At 27.3% G+C, this 21342-nt stretch overlaps 2 protein-coding genes across 2 annotated transcripts in view; both read right to left on the reverse strand.

The window, feature by feature from the left end:
- LOC110662915 (disease resistance protein TAO1) overlaps positions 1 to 21342 on the reverse strand; it is a 53971-nt gene that overhangs the window by 17807 nt on the left and 14822 nt on the right. The gene's annotated exons all lie outside the window — the stretch shown is intronic.
- Positions 9416 to 16304, reverse strand: LOC110659138 (disease resistance protein RPV1). Its single transcript, XM_058130637.1, has 4 exons — positions 15779 to 16304; positions 12608 to 12749; positions 12198 to 12497; positions 9416 to 11077 (listed from the first exon to the last, which is right to left on the reverse strand). Exons 1-4 carry the CDS (start codon positions 16261 to 16263, stop codon positions 9416 to 9418), a joined length of 2589 nt encoding a protein of 862 aa, XP_057986620.1. The 5' UTR covers positions 16264 to 16304.

The following is a 21342-nucleotide window of genomic DNA, read 5'->3' on the forward strand; positions in this document are numbered from 1 at the left end:
TTTATTGGTTTCTTGTTAGACTCTTAGAGTAGAGTAGGAATGTAAAATGAATGCAAATAGGCGATGAATCTTTACATAAGATTGCATTATCAATGCAATTAAAAGTTTTAAAAGGGATCAAAAGGAAAGTGAGAGGAAATTGGGAGGCACTACTTTTCTAAAGTATATGAGAGAGTTATTGCTTCTTTTAATGCAGACGGTGATAAGAGGAAGGTGAGAGAAAATTGAGAGGCACTACTTTTCTAAAAAATATAAGAGAGTTATTGCTTCTTTTAATGCAAATGGGATCAAGAGGAAAGTGAGAGGAAACTGGGAGGCACTACTTTTCTAAAGTATATAAAAGAGTTATTACTTCTTTTAATGCAGACGGGATCAAAAGAAAAATGAAAGGAAATTAAGAGGCAATACTTTTCTAAAGTATGTAAGAGAGTCATTGCTTCTTTTAATGCAGACGGGATCAAGAGGAAACTGAGAAGAAACTGGGAGGTACTATTTTTCTAAAGTATACAAGAGAGTTATTACTTCTTTTAATGCAGACGACATCAAGAGGAAAGTGAGAGGAAAGAGGGAGGCACTACTTTTCTAAAGTATAGAAGAGAGTTAAAGTGAGAGAAAACTGGGAGGTACTACTTTTCTAAAGTATATAAGAGAGTTATTGCTTCTTTTAATGAAAATGGGATCAAGAGGAAAGTGAGAGGAAACTGGGAGACACTACTTTTCTAAAGTATATAAGAGAGCTATTGCTTCTTTTAATGCAAATGGGATCAAGAGGAAAGTGAGAGGAAACTGGGAGGCACTACTTTTCTAAAGCATATAAGAGAGTTATTGCTTCTTTTAATGCAGACTTGATCACGAGGAAAGTGAGAGAATACTGGGAGGTACTACTTTTCTAAAGTATATAAAAGAGTTATTACTTCTTTTAATGCAAACAGGATCAAGAGGAAAGTGAGAGGAAACTAGGTGGTATTACTTTTCTAAAGTATATAAGAGAGCTATTGCTTCTTTTAATGCAAATGGGATCAAGAGGAAAGTGAGAGGAAACCGGAAGGCATTACTTTTCTAAAGTATATAAGAGAGTTATTGCTTCTTTTAATGTAGACAGGATCAAGAGGAAAGTGAGAAGAAATTGGGAGACACTACTTTTCTAATGTATATAAGAGAGTTATCGCTTCTTTTAATGCAGATAGGATCAAGAGAAAAGTGAAAGGAAATTGGGAGGCACTACATTTCTAAAGCAACTCTTCATTATTTTATTGACTCAACTTCAGCTTTGTAGTCTTTTGTCAATTAGTCAATTCCATTAAGTTAGCGTGTGCATGTGAAGGGGAATATTAGGTTTGAAAAAAAAAAACCCTTCTTATTATTTGTAAAAATATCTATAAAAATATATTTATCAAGATATATATATATATATATATATATATATATATATATATATATATATATATATATATATATATTATATTGTGGTTAATAATTTTTAGTAATATAATTTACTTTGCTTATAATTTAGTAATGACAATATCTTATTAATTTGTTACTAATAATTTTTAGAAAAATATATTCATTTTTAAATTTATAAATAATTTTAATTTCAAATATAAATTAAAATTTTAATATTAATGCAATAATAATTCTACTTATACAAAAAAAATCTTATTATAATTTCTAACAAAATAATTCTATAATCTTAACCCTATTAATTCATTAAAAAATTATTTAATTTATTATAATAATTAATAAAAACCTTAAACACTAAATCTAACTTTTACTAATTTATTTTATTAATTGTTCTAAATATTTACAAACTTATAATATAAAAAAATTTATTTTAATTATATATGTGCAGGAAGGAGGGAAGAATAATAGGATAAACAAAAAAATCTTAACATAATTATAAAATTACTAGTATAAATTAACTATTTAATTAACATAATTATAAAATTATTATTCAAAGATTAACTATTTAATTAAATAAAAAAATTACATTTATATAAATAGATATGAAATTATAATCCTATTCATTAACAACAATTTTATTTATTACAAATTTATAACTTTGTTACAAATTTAAATATATTTTATATTTAAATAAGTATTTATATAAACGAATTCGAATAATAGATATTTAACATGTAAAATTCAAACCCAACCCGAACGCATCATGTAACACCCCTATTTGCATAGTCTAGTACATTTTACTGTTCCGATGATCGGTGTTGGTCCAAACAATTAAGGGGATTAGAACCACATCTAAGACACCTAGATAAACCCTGAACGTAAATAATTAGTAATTGCCAGATAATTAACTATAAGTAAGAAAAACAGAACATAAATAGTTATATGAGCCGAGAGTCACAACGATGGGTGGCCTTTCCGAGAAGTGACTACGAGGTCAGCCTTAACTCAAATTTCGAACCAGAAAATGTGACGCCACGGTCTTTAGAACTATTGCGAACACAGTGGAAAAGAGAAAATCACAGAAAAGAATTATTAAGCAGGTCAAATAATTAGGTCAGGGATCCAAAAAAAATATCGAATAATGTGCAAACCGAATTAAATCGGTGAGGGGCGATTTGGTCAATTCACCCCTAGAACTGACTTCTGACCTAATTGTCCAATAAAATCGGCGAAAAGAAAAATTCGGAATCGGGAATTAAATTAAAGAAATAAGGAAAAATAATTGAAAAAGAAAAAGAAAATAAAACTTTATTTACATCATGCTTATCTCAGAAATATGACATCATAAATGGATTTTCTTATTTCCCACAAATTTTGACCAAGCCAATTAAGTAAAAATACACCTAAAATACATAAAATTAAAACAAAAAAAAAAATTCACTCTTCTCTCTCACAAGTTTCGGCAGCCTCACCCTCTCTCTCTCTTCCATTGCTAAAACCACCATTAAAGCTTGGCAAAACTTAAGTTCACCCAACTAAACCCAAATATATATTGATAAGCTTGATAGACAATATATATTTCTTAGAATAGGTAGATGAATAGACCCGAACTCAAGACATCCCCATGCTTTACACCTTAAAAATACCGGAAAACTAACCAGACTACCCGTTATTTGGCCTTGATAGACAATATTTGCATATTACATTGCAACTTTGTTATATAAAAACACTCATAATTTTTGAATGAGAGCAATAAAGATAATAAATTTTAATTTTATGCATCAATTCAATCTGAATCTTTTTTTTATCACACAAAATTTAAAATAATTTAAACTCGAATGCTTCATAAAATTGAAAATTTAGTTAAGGATTAATATGATAATTAGTATGACCCGAACTAAAATGAATCCATTTAGTTCGATAAAATCAATTTAAATTTTGATTCAATAAATTGAATGAATAATTTTATAAAAAAAATTAATATATTCACACAAAATAATTGGTAAATTAATTCTAATAACTTAAAAACCTGTTCTTAGATAAAATGAATTAATCTACAATCTAAACTAACTTAGTCCATTAATCTTCACTAGAAAACGACACATTAAATGTCTAGTAAATCAAAATAATATGAAATTGAATTTACCTAGCCGCCAGATTTGCCACCTATAGAGAGTGCACTTAAAACAAAAAATTATATAATATTGATGAAAGTTTCAATTTTTTAAATTTGAGTCTTTTAATTTTAATTTTTTAGATAAATTGAGTTTAAATTAAAATTTTTAAATTAATAAAAAATTAAAAATAAAATAAATAAACTTATCAAATAAATAAAGAGAACATATTTAACATTTTGCCATTTTAATATAGAGCTTATGCAATTAGAAGTGCAAAGATTGAAGAATTTCCCTTCCAGGCCTAGGTGTTGCATGATGAGTTTTTTGGAGCCGTATCCAAAATGATGGAAGAAGCGGAAATTGGAGGCAGGAGCTGTGGTTGGCTACTACGTGGACCAGTTGAGAAGAACACGCAAGAACAGGAGCCATATCATTTGACAAAAAGCTTTATCGTTTTTATTCTATTAATAAATCATAAATTAATTATAAAATTTTTTTTATTTAAAAAAATAAACGGTCATAATCATCAAATTATTGTGACTCCATTTGGGAATGAAACGGAGATGGTGAAAAAATTATTTTATAGGCAAAATGGTAATTTTGATCATTTTCACTCCACTTTTCCACCAAAATTACAAGAAAAATGTTAGTGGCTTAAGAGAAAAATTTTCTTCGACTATTTTCTCCTCCTCAATTTTCTCTCTTTTTAACAAGAAAAAAATAAAAATTTTTTCAAAATTTTCTTCCCTCTCATTTTACATATTTTACAAAAATGTTTTTACTGCTTAAATCCATCTTATTAATGCTGAATAAATAGTATCTAAATCTTTTATAAATTTATTATTAAAATATTATTTACGTGTGGAATGAATTTTTGACCTGCTAAGTAAATAAAAAAATACATATTAATGGACTGTGACTTGGCAAAGATGCTAAGATCCCAGTGTGAAATGATGAATTGTGCCCCTTTTTAACTTCCAATTGAACCCATTATAATGAGAAATAAAAATTATGTATATAAAAATTGAGTGTATTTAGAAAATAAATCACTATGCTGTTAAAAATAAAAGATTACTTTAAAAATGTAAAGGCAATACTTGAAAAAAAATGAATTGATTGCTTGTTTATAAGAAAAAGTTAATTTATACATTTAAAAATGTAAAGGTTTGCTTGAAAAGTAAATGTGCAGTGAAAGTTAATGAAATCTTGATTGAAATTAAATTAAAATCTAAATTGTTTGAAAATGCAAAGTGCGATTGATAATAAAAAGTAAATTGAGAGTTGATCTATAAACTATAGAATGTTTGTTAATTGAAAAGAAAATATTTGTTTGTTTTAATTGTTAATTGGATTGGAAAGGGGGCTTTTATGTTGTATGTGTTGCTCTTAATCTAATTGATGTTGCTCGATGAACACGCTTACGACACCTAATACTTCGTTGCTTTAACTACTCCTAAGATTAGCCATCGCTATTAATTGCTCTAACTTGCTCAACCATGTTAATTAACTATTCTTTAACTTATTCAAAGCAAACTGCATTTACTTGGTTGCTACTTATTCTTTTGAGTCATGATTCTTGGACTTTGGATAAATGGGTAGACTTGGACTTTAAGCTACATTACATTTAGTATAACATAATGTAATGGAATGTAATTATTTATATAATGAAATTAAAGTTGTAATGTAATACAATATATTAAATTAAACATTTCATTATTTAAAAGGATAAAAATGTAATATAATAACCATTACAATCTCATTTTTTTTTTTACTTGTATACATGGAATGTAATTAAATTAATAATAAAAAATTAATATATAATATTATTTTATTAAAAAGTTATTTTATTTAAAATTATGAATATTTTCATCACCACTACTAATACATTATCAAATTAACATTTCATCGACAAAGTCAAAAATAACGACAAACAAGAAAAATAAGAGGCGAAATTAAAATTTAATTTTAGGACTGTTAGGAGCAGTGATAGCAGCTTAGGCCCGGGAGGTTTGGAATCAGACCCAAGGCCCTTAAGGGTGTATCACAGAAAACAAATGGAAGCTGCTGAAGGAATTGGGAGGAAATATTCTGGAAGAATGCAGCTGGAGGAAAGGGGTTGGCTAGAGAGAATGACGGAGACCATGCCGTGGCAGATACTGAAGGAATTGCAGCAGGTGGGGAAGGGCTTAAATAGAGAGAACCTAAACAAAGCAAGATTTATTGCACGGTAACTGTATTGATTGAGTGGATGTCAGAATTTGTTGTTGAAATTGAGTATCCTAATTCATCAATTCAATACAAGCTCTTCTGTTTTTCAATTCCATTTCCCTTCTTTCATTATTTTATTTTAGTTAATTTGTATCCACGTGTTGTAGTGAGTGAAAATTGGGAGAGATAAAAGGGTATTTTCCATTATTATCTGATTACAAGGTTCAGAACTCCATTTTCAACCCATCACTGATTCAGGAAGGAGGAAGCAGAGCTTGTAATCTGATTAGAATTCCAAAGCGCTTCGTTCCTTTTTTTTCCAAAGAGACCAAATTAGAGTGCATCTTCTGTGAGGAAACTCAATTATAGTCACACGAATAGGCTCGAAACCTGAGTTAACACAGTCACTACCACTGCATCTGCTGTGAGGAAACTCAATATCTCATTTGGAGGATCAGGCCAGAATTGAACACAATAAGCTGCAGAATGCAATTTTACATAAGAGCCTTAATTTCAATGCCACAAGTTTCAATGTGCTAAAGAATCAGCAGTACAATTCTTCTTCTGAAAACATAAACTAAGTACACTCCATCAAGAAAGGAAATCATGTTAGAGATGAAACTTTAGCTTAAAAAAGTTGAATATACATACACATATTTCATGATCCATGCAAGAAATTGAATATGAATGTGAATAAAAAGGATTTTAGAATGGTGGAAGCTACTGTTTATCATAAATTGCAGAGCATTTTCATAAATTACAGATGCTAATGATGTCAATAAATTAGAATATCAAAATTTTATTAAAGGTGAAATTATTTCTTTATGTCACTTTGCTAAGAGGTGAAGAAACTAATTTAGTTACAGATGTGTGGGATACACTAGATATCAAAGCTCCTATACATACATAAATCTCCAGATATGAATATGCAAATTAATATTTCATAATAATTTTTGTTCAAAATTCATTCAAACAATTGTATCCATACCCATAAGTGCACTTAATGGCGTTAGCCCTTTTCCCTCGATTTGTTAACGACGCGATAGTTCAATAATAGATTTGTCATTAAATTTTCTTCAATCCTTGAATTGAAAAAGCATGAAAAACAGGTTACTATATTGTGCTTTCCCCCAAAATTTAACAATTTATACATCTTAATTAAATTTCTTTTTAGAGCTAAATTGGATTTGAAATGGAATAATTGTCTCTATATTGATTAAAATATCTTTTTTTTTTCTTGTTAAATATGATACTGCATATGGAAGATCGGAATTCTTAGACTAAAAATATCTTAATTAAGGTACATTAGTATTATGGGATGATTAGAAAAAAAAATTATTTATCATAAACAATAATATAATTGAATTAATCTGGACATTTTTTGTCATGAGCTTCATACCATCCAAATCCATTTAAAAAAAAAAATCTTTATTCTCCTATACCATTCCATGAACTCCATACCATCCATATCCATGTGAAGATTATTTGTCAATAAGTTTTAATGTCTATAAATTATTTTTAGGACTATAAGGAGCAGCGATACTGAAATTGTTTTAAGGACCTCAATCAAGCCAAAAGGAAAGAAAAAACAAACAAACAAACAACACCGCTGATGGGAAGCATAGGGGAAAAAGGGACAACAATGATGGTGAGCATTAGTGATCAGAAAAAGCAGAACCTGAGATTTGGCAAATGATTGCATGGTTTTGCAACTGACAGCAGGAATTACACGATTGAATCATTTATTAAAATTTGTCATCCATCCTTATGTTAAAACCGGTTTTCTCCATCCCATATGTCAATTATTCAACAAATTCTGGAATAAATCACTTCACAATTAGGACAAAAAGAACACAAATTTAGCAATCAAATAAATTGGTTTACTAATTAAGAAGTTGATGATTTTAGCTTTATAAACAGAGTAATTCATAATCCCACTGAATTAATGCATCAAATAAAAAATCATGGCTAGAGGGTATGATTCAAATGGATTTGGCCAAGAGCACTAAAATATAGTAATAAGAGATTGGTCCTTAAAGAGTCCAATAAAAATCAAATGGAAGTAAAAAGAAAATGCAATATGAATTTTTTTTTTCTTTCTTTTTTTGTGGATCCTTACCCTAAATAAAGCAAAGATCTTAAAAGAAGGCACACACTCCCTTCAAAGTTGGTTTTGATGAAAGAAAGAGCTACATAAAATCATTTAACGGCTGCCTAAAGGAAGGTTTATAATTTAATAGCTAGCAAAAGGATTGGAATCTTCATCAAAGAAAAAAAAAATCATCAAATACAAAACCAAGATTTTTTACTTGTTTTTTCTTTAACTAGTGTACAAAGCAAAGGACTAGATTCTTGTTTCTAAAGTGACACAAACCCAGGAGCTGCTTCTGCTTTGCAATTCATTCTTTCCCCACTTACCAACTTAATCACAGAAAGAGTGTTAGAAAATTTTCATGGTCCTACGAACTCAACTAGCATAACCACAAAGAGAAAAATCACAAAGCACTATGTTGAAACTTACTAGAGGAGGTAACAACCTTAACAAGTGTCAAAATGGGTTTGTGAGTTTATTTTTCCTCTTCATTTTCAGCCGCCAAAAATTTTCCACAGAAGAGGGAGAAGCATAATAAACATACACTAAACATTCTCTAATGGTAAGAAGAGATCTACATGATAAACAATAACATGGACAAACATAGAAAGAAACATCACAGCACAGGCACGTACGCAAATTTAAATACTACATACGCATAGGAAGAGCAAGGATGAACAGAGTCAAGGAATCAACTATACGTATAAAACTCCTTTCTTCCAAATGCGTAATATTATGACTATGGACATTTGGACAATAATTGAGGTGTTATTGGTGCCAGCTACAAATTTTAAAAAATTTATAATTGTATACAAATTGCCTAGAAAGAGATCATGCAATTTTCTCTCAAAGAGGTGAAGGAACAAAAAAAAAAAGAAAGGTCAAACAAAAAGGAGAGGGTGCACCAACAGAAGAAGGTAACGTTGACATATGGGTTCAATCATATACAACATAGCAAATGTTCAGCATAACATATTATGCAGATTTTAAATAATAGAAGCAAGATTCAAATGCCTAAGTTTCTACAACTAGCGATTCAAACTTCTTTTGAGAAGCAAATTTTACAAATTAGTAATAGATTATGCAGCATTAGATCATAAAAGCAACTCACCTGGAATGGAAGACTTATAGTCGCTAATTAAGTTTGTGCAAGAGAGGGAGAAATTGGAGGCTACAAAAACCATAGAGCTTCTGAATCGTTAAGTGGAGAAGAGAAATGGAAGCCGAGAGTCAAAAAAATGTTGTATAAGAGAAGCAGTTCTTGAGAAAAGAAAAACGAGAAGGAAAAATAAATCACAAGCGGTAGAAATTGTTAATTAGTATCTTAGGATTTCTTTTACTGGAGTATGAAGATATTGCTTCATATAGAATTCCAAATAAAATCTATTATAAAGCAGCAATTTAAACCGAAGAATCTCATTCAAATTTCAAATCATCATTAATAGCATTTTAATTAGATTAGATATGTAAGATTTTGAATGCCAAAACATTGTCATATATCAAAATATCAAAAGGACATAAAAATATAAAAATGGAGGTGACTTACAGGGATAGAGAGCCGCAAGCCTTAGTTCTCCACAATTAGTAGGGACGGATTTCAAAGAAATTTGTAGAATTTGGGAGCAAATTCACATGAAGAACTTGAAGGAACCATAGTAGCGTCGTAGTTAATCCCATCCTGAGTATTTGAAAAGTAATCTTCCATAAAGAAAGTATTTGAAAAGTAATCTTCCATAAAGAAATTTTGCCTTCTTTTAGGGTGCGTTTCCACCTCCTGGTTGCCATTGATATTACTGGAGTAGAAGTCTTCCCTGCTTCTCTTATTGTTGGCATTTGTTGTTTCTTCTAATTGCTCCAGAAAATTGGCTTCTCTACATATGTAAGGATTGCATTTGTTTAGCTCAACTTTGTCATATAACAAGTGGAATCCAAACCTTTTCACTTCCCACTTTGTCATATAGTCGGTGCCCATATCGTCGGGCCAGAGGAAGAATGTTGCCTCGTTCTCCATGTTACAATTTTGTTTGAGCCAATCTAAATAGGACATGTCACGGCCGCCGTACCAAAAGAACACATGATCTGATTCTATGGTATTTTCCAAATCGAAATATTCACTTGTAGAAATGGCGTCTCTGACGCCATTATTGTTTCCGAAATAGCTTCCACATGCTAAGCGTAAATGATCCACATAAAAACCAGGATCCTTGAATTCTACAATAGCACAAAAAACAAAGCCCAAGAACATATTATTGAAGCAACCAGGAGGGAACAAAGTTTCTATTGAATTTACCGGGCCTTCACAGCTCAACCACTCAGGAATTTTCCCTCCGGGTAAACCAACACAAAAATAAGGATAAAATGCTCCATAAGGTCTAGCAATTTCTAATCCACCACATCTAGCAATGGCTAATTCTTTAATTCTCCGGAGAGCATCTGCGATAATGGTGCCACGTGCATTTTGGTCCAAATTTAGGCAATTACAAAAATTCAATTCATAACCATATTCCCTGCATTCTTCACGATATTTTATTAGTGCAATATATGAAGTTGATACTGACTTTTGGAGTCTCTTGCAGTTCTTTAAACTCAGTCGTCTTAATGATGACAAAGAGGCAGTGTCAGGGGGAATTTCTACAAGTGCAGTGCCATCTAGAAGTAACTCCTTTAAAGAGCATAAACCATATAAAGGAGGCAATTTCTCAAGATATGAACAGCCATTGAGATTCAGAATCTCAAGGCGTTTCAATTCGCAAGTGCTATTTGGGAGACTGTTGAGCTTTTTACATTCACTCAAATCTAACTCAATAGTACCATAATTTGATGAGGGCAATACTTCTGAACTTTCCATAATCTGCGGAGACATGATGAGATTTGGGCAGAAACTGATATAAAGTCTTATAAAAGTATTGCAATATATAATTCTTGGAAGACTTCTAAGGTTTTCGCAATCGCTAGTATCTAAGACCAAAAGATTTTCAAGATATTGGATAGATGACGGAGACCACTCTTCCACTCCAGAATCAGCGAAATTTAAAAATTTTATGCCTCTCGGCATTTGTGTAAGACTTCTCAACTTTGCGCAACCAGCTAGACAAAGAGAATCGAGTCTTTTCAGGCACTGAATGGATGATGGAATCTCAATCAAACTCTCACAACCATCAAAATTTATGTCTTCCAGGCTTGTCATCATAGAAAAATCAGGGACTATTTTCAGATGCTTTGAGCGAGTAAGATCAAGAGATTTTAAGTTTGGCAAACACTGCATAACACAAATACACGAAATAATTTTTAACTATAAATTGTCAGAAAGTCCATATATAGACAGTCAGTGGCATGCAAGGAGGGGCAGCTCATAATTTTTCATAATTTTTTTATCATTCATAATAACATAAAAATCCTATATCATTTATTCCTATCCATTTTTCATATTTTTCATAATTTTAAAATGCACTTTCAAAGTAAAATTTATCTTTAGTTAAAATTGAAATTTTAATTAAGCAAATAAAAGCATAATTATATTTTAATGATATATTTTTTTAGCTACAAATATTTACATTAATTATAAGAAATAAATAATCAATTTACAAAAATGTAATGAAATTATTTATTTTTATTATATTTTTTAGACTATATAGGTGGCAACAATACATTAATTTAATGTTAGAAAACATTTTCATATTTGTAAATGAATTTTTTCTAAATAAAAAAAGTGTTATGTTTAAAAGCTCAGTTAGATCTAATTTTTTTATAATAATAATAATAATAATAATAATAATAATAATAATAATAATAATAATTATTATTATTATTATTATTATTATTATTATTATTATTATTATTATTATGTGCAAAGATAAATATGTTCCTTTATATTTTTCAATTAAATTAATTATTTTATATAAACATATTTTTCCTTTAAAGCCTAAATCTAACACGGTGGACATTCTTATACATACTAAGTTTTGGATTAGATTAGAATTGTAGTAGAGAAACTTTTTAATAATTAAATTAAATCATTAGCCCTTCTAAATCATATGATATGATCAGCCCTTTACTAAAGGAAAAAAAAAAAAAAAGAAATTATATTAACCACATATGTTATGAGTATGTAGGATTTGTTAACAAAAATTTTACTCAATAATATACAATTATGACTATATTATAGTTAACCCTAAGATTTTCTATTCAATAAATTCAGTAAGTTATTTATAAAATGATAAGAAAAAAATTACTTAAATTATCTTAAAATTTTTAGATTGATGAACTCTAAAATTGTTTTTTTTTTTTTTAAATCTAGGGGCTTAGCAATAAAAATTTTAATTGATGAAATTATAAAGGGAAAAAATGAAAACAAAGACAGATATATATGTAAAGCTTACCGTAGATCCATTCCAGAGCTCTTCAACTTCGCTACGTGGCATGATGAGGTGGACAAGGTTTTCCATGGAAAAATTTAATGGCAAAGACTTGAAAGGGTATTTTTCCCAATGAAGTAAACTCAACTTCTTAGGAAGACTTTTTAGATAATTTGATTGAAATCTGAATTCAGTAAAATTTAAGCGATCCCTGTAAAATTTAAGCAATCTCAAGTTGGGCATTCTTAAGAAGACTGAATCATTCAAATATAGCCTTCCAATTTCAGACATGTTCAAAAGTAGGCCTTCAACTGCTTCATTTGCCTAACAATCAATATCACAGAGAAAGAGGAAGTTATATATCAATACTTTGCAAAGAAATACTTTTGTCATTTCTTTTAAATGATATCATAATGTTTTATATATATATATACCTTATTATTAGTTGAGGTCAACATATCACAGATGTCATTAGAATTGCATAATATGATACCCTTCCGCCGAGCAATATCTTGACCCATTTCCGCTATCAGATCGTGCATCTCTAACATGTCATCCACAATAGTTACGAGACACCTATCCATTAGACGAATTATTCCCCAATGTATATGAAAATCACAACCAAGTATATCTCTACCATGCTTTTGTGATCTCCATTGAAGAAACAAGCAATATATAAAAATATTTTCTTCTCCATTTCATCTAAATCATTATAACTTATTTCTAAGACTTTCGTAATCTTGCAGTCAGGAAATCTCTTCAGTTTAGTCAATGCACTTTCCCATTCTTCAGTAGTCTTTTTGCACAAATAGGAACCCAAAACCTTGAGAGCTAGTGGAACACCTTTACAATAATTTTCTACCCTTTTGGACAACTCTCTATATTCCACCGGAGGATGGTTTTGTTTGAAGGCTTTCATACTTAACAGCTGAAGAGCATCGCTAAAATCCAATCCCTTAACCTCATATATCTTTTCAGCACTGCTAAGGACTTGTTTGTCTCTGCTTATTAAAATGATTCTACTTCCCAGCCCAAAACAATCATCATCATTTACAGCTAAAGCTTCTAGTTGTTCTGGATCATTAACATCATCAAGAACAGCAAGAACTTTCTTCCGATTAAGTGAATCCTTAATGGAAGGGGGTACCACACTGAGCATATCTAGATTTCTAATTTCAATCCCCAAGAGTTCCGAAAAAAAGCTTTTTCTTAAATCAACTAGCCCATATTTTTCTGATTTTTCCCTAACATTGCGAAGAAAGCAAAAGCAATCAAATTGATTACATATTCGACTAAATAGAATTTCAGCTATGGTGGTCTTTCCAATACCACCCATTCCCAAATTCCTATTACCCGAATGTTTGTTGGCTCAATACATAACAATGACATAATTTTATCAACATGTGAATCAATCCCAACTAAGCCAGTAGAATCAGTAAACGATCTGGAAAACAATTTCTCCAGAATGTGATCAGCGACTTCTTCACATAGTTGGGATTCAGGCCTAAAACAATAAGATGAACAGACAATGTAACAAGTCCATGATAATAAATAAAAGAATAGAGAAAGAACATATACAATTTTAACAACTTGATATATAATTTTAATATATGCATGAGTATAGATTAAAACTACAGGTCATGTATCATTTCATACAAATACAAAAGTAGAGGAAATAAATGTATTAACAAATATTTTTAAAGTAAGGTTTTTATTATCAAATACTTCCCAGAAATTAAGGTTTTAATTATCAAGTCCTTTCCAGAAATTGAGTGAAGTTTTTTATTATCATTTTGGCATTTTAAGTTCTTGGCTGGAAAGTTTAAAGGTTCCATAATTAGTTTTTATATTATACAGGTGCAGAGCTAAAAACAGTTGAAATCCCATCAACATCAGAGGGGCTTACGCGAAAGAACCAATCGCCTCATTAATTAAGAAATATTTAGATTTTCTCTCATGGAGACAACTTTTGTAGTATAAAATTAAAAAAAAATAGAAATAATTTCACTGGATACTAGAAAGAGAAGGTGGGTTCATAAATCTGATGTCTCCATTGTATATCTTTTGTGGCAGTTGTAGAGTCCTCTATAATTTGAGATTTTAATTATAAGATCTTAAACTCAAGTAACTATAATCTATAGTTAATTAATTATGCACCATATATTGTTCTATCACCATTAAGTATGCAGTTGTGGAGTCCTTCATTTGTTAATTAAGTTCTCACTAGGGGATATAATTACAAAAAGTTAATGATTAATTTAGACGGTAGAAACGAAATTAAACCTTAAAAAAGTAGAGATTGATTTTATATTTTTATTTTCAATAAAATAGAATTTAAATATTTTATAAAATTATTAAATTTTTAAAATATAATTTATTAATAAAAATAAATTTTTATGTAAATTATTATTTAAAATATATAAAATAAAATAGGTTCAAGTATTTTTTGGATAATAATAATCGGATTTATGATAAGTTCAATTAGTTGATAATACATTTTAATCAAGTTTAGAATGGATTCGGGTTTTGAAAATATTAATTAGGTTTGGATAAGATGATTTTCTCGATAATCTAATCGTTGCCGGTGAGGGAGGGTGGGAATTCAAAGCAGGAGGGTTTTTTTTTTTTATTAAATGGGGTGTCCAATTAATTGAAATTGTTATTAATTTAAAAATATAATACATGTTTAATATTATAAATTTTTGAATTTAAAATATATTAATAGCTTAAAATTTAAAAAAAAAAATTATCTAATTTATTTTATGGGTATGTTGAAATTTTAGTAATGAAAGATTCTAATAATAGTAATGAATTATGAATAAAAAGCTACTAAAGTTATTCAAATTGATAAAAAAGATGATAAAAGATCTAATAATATTGTCTAATAATTTAAATTTTAAAGCATGAAATATTAATTATATTTATTAGAAAAGTAAAATGATAAAATTAATTAATGTTGAAGAAGATACCAAAAGATAATGATATTTGAGAATTTTTTAGCAAAAACATTTATGTTTCATATCATTCTTTTAATAAGAAAGCAAAGGATTTAGAGTTTCTTTTTTTTTTTAATTACTAATAAATTACTAAAAATTTTTAAATATTGGTCCATTGCTCCACCAAAATTGTTAAATAATAATAAAAAAAAAAATACTAAATTTTTAAAAATTACTACACTTCTAAAAAATTTTAAAATTGTAAGGAGTCCAGTGCTCATCAAAATTTAATGGGCAACAATAATTTTTTTTTGTAAAATTACTATTACACCCTTCAAAATTTTTGTAGAAATGAGATGTATTGCAAATAATTAATCAAAGTCATACTGGTTATGAAGAATTACATGTTGCAATGTTTTTAAAATCAGATTGACAATTGAATCCATCTACTAACCATTTCACCGATTTGAAAGATTTAAGCAATTAGATTAATTAAAAAAAAAAAACTGGTCAAAAATAATTTAAATTTTGAAAATTTTTATTTTTCTATTGATAATTAAAATAAATAAATTGAATTAGACCAAACCAGTTGCCCGGTCTAGTTCCCAATTTAAACAGTTCAAGCAGCCAGCCAGCCAGCCAGTTAAGTCCAATACTGAAAACAATTACCTGGAGTCGCTGGAAACCCATCCAGATAGATTGCCTGCTTCCATCAAAGCAGTGCGCCACTTCTCCACAACGTCTAAGCTGTGCTTTGAATTTTCTTTGACTTTCCCAAATGCTTCTCCAAATTTCCCAGTCTGTTTTCTAACATCGGAAGGATTTACACGGTAGAAAATGGGTAAAACCTTTCGCCCTAATTTTTTCTCGCAGTCAATTATCTTCACTAGTTCATCTAGGCACCACCGAGAGGATGCATAATTTTCTGAGAAAATTACTACAGAAATCTTGGATTCTTCAATCGCTTTCATGAGGGCTGGCGAGATCCCTTCTCCTCTTTCAAGAACATCGTCTATGAATGTTGTAATATTTTTCCGGCAAAGGGCAGCACAAAGATGACTAGTAAAATTGTGATGAGTTTCAATTCCCCTAAAGCTAAGGAAAACATCATAGGTAGTTTTACAGGAGATGGCTAAAGATGAAGTAGAAGCCATATTTGACAAGCTCGGTTTTGTTTGGTAGAAAAGAAAATAGAGGAATTGCAGTCAAGGATGGAAGAAAATAGAGGCACGACTTTTCTAAAGCAACCCTTCTTTAATTTATTGACTTGACTTCAGCTTTGCAGTCTTTTTGTCAATTAGTGAATTCCATTAAGTCAGTCTGTGCATGTAAAGGGCAATATTAGGTTTGAAAAAAACTCTTTTTGTTATTTACAAAAATACCGATAAAATATATTTATCATGATGTATATGTAAATTTATATTTATAAATTATTACCAATTCATATTATATCGTGGTTCGTAATTTTTAGTAACATAATTTACTTTGCTTTGTAATTTTAACAATGACAATATCATATTAATTTGTTATTAATAATTTTTAGTAAAATATATTTATTATTAAATTTATAAATAATTTTAATTTTAAGTATAAATTAAAATTTTAATATTAATGTAATAATAATTCTACTTATATAAAAATCTGATTATAATTTTTAATATAATAATTCTATAATCTTAGCCCTATTAATTTATTAAAAAAATTTTAATTTATTATAATAAAATTAATAAAAACCTTAAACACTAAATATGACTTTTACTATTTTATTTTATTAATTGTTCTAAATATTTACAAATTTATAATATAAAAAATAAAATTTATTTTAATTTTATATGTGTAGGAAGGAGGGAAGAATAATAGGATAAACAAAAACATCTTAACATAATTATAAAATTACTAGTATAAATTAACTTTTTAATTAACATAATTATAAAACTATTATTCAAATATTAACTATTTAATTAAATAAAAAATTTACATTTATATAAATAGATATGAAATTATAATCCTATTCATTAATAACTATTTTATTTGTTACAGATTTATAACTTTGTTGAAAAAAAATATTTGGAATGAATAAGCTTTAACTAGGCATTCAGAGAATTTAAATTTTTAATTTAATTCAAATATAACAACTACTTTATTAATTATAAATTTATAGCTATTTTTTGAAAAAAAAAATTATTGATACCGACAAAAATATATTTTTAACCAAATTTAAAATTTATATATATAAATTTTTTTAACTATTTTAATTTCAAAATAAAATATTTTTATATTTTTAATTATTTTCAGCTATAATAAATTTAAAAAATAATTTTATTGAAAAAATAACAAAATTATTAGAATATCATTTGAATTTTGACTAATTTAATTAGACAGAATAAAACTAACACTAATTTTATAATCTTGATAAAATTTATAAAATTAAAATTTAAATAAAATTAAAAAATTTCTTAAAATTTTTTTATTTATTAGTCCTATTTTCAAATAAATTATTTTTTATCAATAAAATATTTTAATTTATAAATTTATAAAAATTAAAAATACTATTCATAAAAATCATTTGGACTTTATATAAAATAAATTTTGATTTCTGCATTAAAAGATAATAAAATATCATAATACCAAATATTAATGCTCATTTACTTTAAAATTTTGTCTATTTAAATAAGTTTTATATTATCATCTAATTATTTAAATATATAAGTATTTAAAGTTGTATTAAAGAATAAAATTAATATATAATGTATAAGTATAACAATATATTCTTAAATTATATAATTTAAGTTTTCACCAAAATATTTATGATATATACTTCTTTGTTATAAAATTTCAATTTATTAAAATTTTTAAATAATGTTATATAAAATTATATATAAAAATAATAACAAATATAAAAATATGAATAGAAAGATTTATGATTTGATAAAAAAATTATATATAGCTAAAAAAAATTGAGAGCAAAAAGTTTTGTACTAATAAGATGGATATTTTAATTGAATTTTTTTTTGTAAATTATTCATTCAAATAGAAGCTTTAAAAAAAATTTAGTACACATAAACGTGAAAAGAAAGGAGAACAAATGGCAATATGGCACATCAGGATAATATATTTACATATATTCATGCAAATAAAGTGAAAATTAAAAAAATATATATATTTTTTTAAAAAAAAATAAATCATAAAAAATAGATTATAAATAAATAATATATTTTACATGAAAGTAAATATGATTTTTTTATTTCTTCTTAAAGTTTTATAAAAGAACCTATATTCTAGTCTTACAAAAAGACTTACATTTCTGCTCTAATTTTTGGTTTCCTTTGTAGAGTCTTACAAAAGGACCTATATTCCTCTCTAATTTCTTGATTCTTTCTTGGTTTCTTACAAAAGAACATACAATCCCTTCTAATTTTTTAGTTCGTTCTTGGAAGCTTAAAAAAATCTACACTCATTCTCTAATTTCTTAATTCCTTGTTAAGTCTTACAAAACAACTTATACTCTAATTTATTGGTTTCTTGTTAGACTCTTAGAGCAAGAATGTAAAATGAATGCAAATAGGCGATGAATCTTTACAGAAGATTGCATTATCAATGCAATTAAAAAATTTAAAATGTAATCAATGGTATTAAAATTATTATTTTAATATTATAAGTTCTTTAATTTAAATTTGAATGAAAATAAATAAAAAATTAATAATTAAATTTAACAATATTTTATGTATTTGAGGGAGCTTGGAATTGTAATTTGTTAGTTGTATATAAAAATAAAAAAAAAATGATCATTTATTAAAAAAAAAAAAGAAACGAGACTTTCTCCTAATGATGGTAAATTAGGTTACTCGCAAAAATCATCTGAACTCGATTAACATTTTTAAAACTCTAAATTATCTCAAACGTAATTAAAATCTATTTTCAACTATCTGAATATGTCCCAAACTTGATTATTACTCAAAAAATATCCAAATGTTATATAAAAATTATTTTTTATTAATAATTTATATTTTAAAATAGTAATAATTTCATAAAATATTTAAATTCTATTTTATTTAAAATAAAATGTATAAAAATTTATAAATATTATTATAAAAATATATATTTTATATTTAAATCAGTATTTATGTAAATGAATTCAGGTAATAGATACCTAACATATAAAATTTTAATCCAATCTAAATGTGTCACATGTATTAATTTTCAAATCTAAATTTATTTCAAATTCAATTATATATTATTAAATTTATTCTATTAGATTTTATTCAAAAGAAATATCCACAAAAATTTGATAAATTGCCATCCCTGAATTATCTGCATATATTCTTCATTTTTTTTTCTACCTTCTTTTAAATACGAAAAAAAAGGTAAATATAAGAGAGGCCTAAAGACTTTTTAAGTTATAATTATTGACTATTGCTTACAGGAAGTTTCAATGAGAATGATATATATAAATGCGGAATACTGACACAAACAGAGAATTAGAATTTGTCAAATTTTCCCTCATAAGGACAACTCTTGTAGAAGAATCAAATTAAAAAAAAAATAAAAATACTTTAACTGATAGGACTTGGTACGATTCCTAAAGTTCCGAATCAAATGAGAAACTATACCGAAAATTAAAACAAAAAAGCTCATTACTATAAAAAGCAAATTATATCAAAATGAACTTGTATTATTGTATTTATTATTTTAGTTTGATTTTAATTTTTTATCAAGAATCAAACTAGAATCGAACTAAAGAATTTATTTATATAATTTTTAATATTTTTTAAATATATTTTTCTAAAGAATATAAGAGAGTTATTGCTTCTTTTAATGCAAATGGGATCAAGAGAAAAAGAGAGAAATATATATATATATATATATATATATATATATATAGTTATTACTTCTTTTAATGCAGACGGAATAAAAGGAAAAAGAGAGGAAACTGAGAGGCACTACTTTTCTAAAGTATGTAAGAGAGTTATTGCTTCTTTTAATGCAGACGGGATCAAGAGGAAACTGAGAGGAAACTGGGAGGTACTATTTTTCTAAAGTATACAAGAGAGTTATTACTTCTTTTAATGCAGACGACATCAAGAGGAAAGTGAGAGGAAAGTGGGAGGCACTACTTTTCTAAAGTATATAAGAGAGTTAAAGTGAGAGAAAACTGAGAGGTACTACTTTTCTAAAGTATATAAGAGAGTTATTGCTTCTTTTAATGAAAATGGGATCAAGAGGAAAGTGAGAGGAAACTGGGAGACACTACTTTTTTAAAGTATATAAGAGAGCTATTGCTTCATTTAATGCAAATGGGATCAAGAGGAAAGTGAGAGGAAACTGGAAGGCACTACTTTTCTAAAGCATATAAGAGAGTTATTGCTTCTTTTAATGCAGACTTGATCAAGAGGAAAGTGAGAGAATACTGGGGGGTACTACTTTTCTAAAGTATATAAAAGAGTTATTACTTCTTTTAATGCAGACAGGATCAAGAGGAAAGTGAGAGGAAACTAGGAGGTACTACTTTTCTAAAGTATATAAGAGAGCTATTGCTTCTTTTAATGCAAATGGGATCAAGAGGAAAGTGAGAGGAAACCGGAAGGCATTACTTTTCTAAAGTATATAAGAGAGTTATTGCTTCTTTTAATGTAGACGGGATCAAGAGGAAAGTGAGAAGAAACTGGGAGACACTACTTTTCTAATGTATATAAGAGAGTTATCGCTTCTTTTAATGCAAATAGGATCAAGAGAAAAGTGAAAGGAAACTGGGAGGCATTACATTTCTAAAGTAACTCTTCATTAATTTATTGACTCAACTTCAGCTTTGTAGTCTTTTGTCAATTAGTCAATTCCATTAAGTTAGCGTGTGTATGTGAAGGGGAATATTAGGTTTGAAAAAAAAAAACCCTTTTTATTATTTGTAAAAATATCTATAAAAATACATTTATCAAGATATATATATATATTATTACTAATTCATATTATGGTTAATAATTTTTAGTAATATAATTTACTTTGCTTATAATTTAGTAATGGCAATATCTTATTAATTTGTTACTAATAATTTTTAGTAAAATATATTCATTGTTAAATTTATAAATAATTTTAATTACAAATATAAATTAAAATTTTAATATTAATGTAATAATAATTCTATTAATACCAAAAATTCTATTATAATTTCGAATAATAATTCTATAATCTTAATTCTATAGTATTAGTAATTCAATAAAAATTATTTAATCTATTAT

The sequence above is a fragment of the Hevea brasiliensis genome, chromosome 12 (assembly GCF_030052815.1).
Source record: "Hevea brasiliensis isolate MT/VB/25A 57/8 chromosome 12, ASM3005281v1, whole genome shotgun sequence".
NCBI lineage: Eukaryota > Viridiplantae > Streptophyta > Magnoliopsida > Malpighiales > Euphorbiaceae > Hevea > Hevea brasiliensis.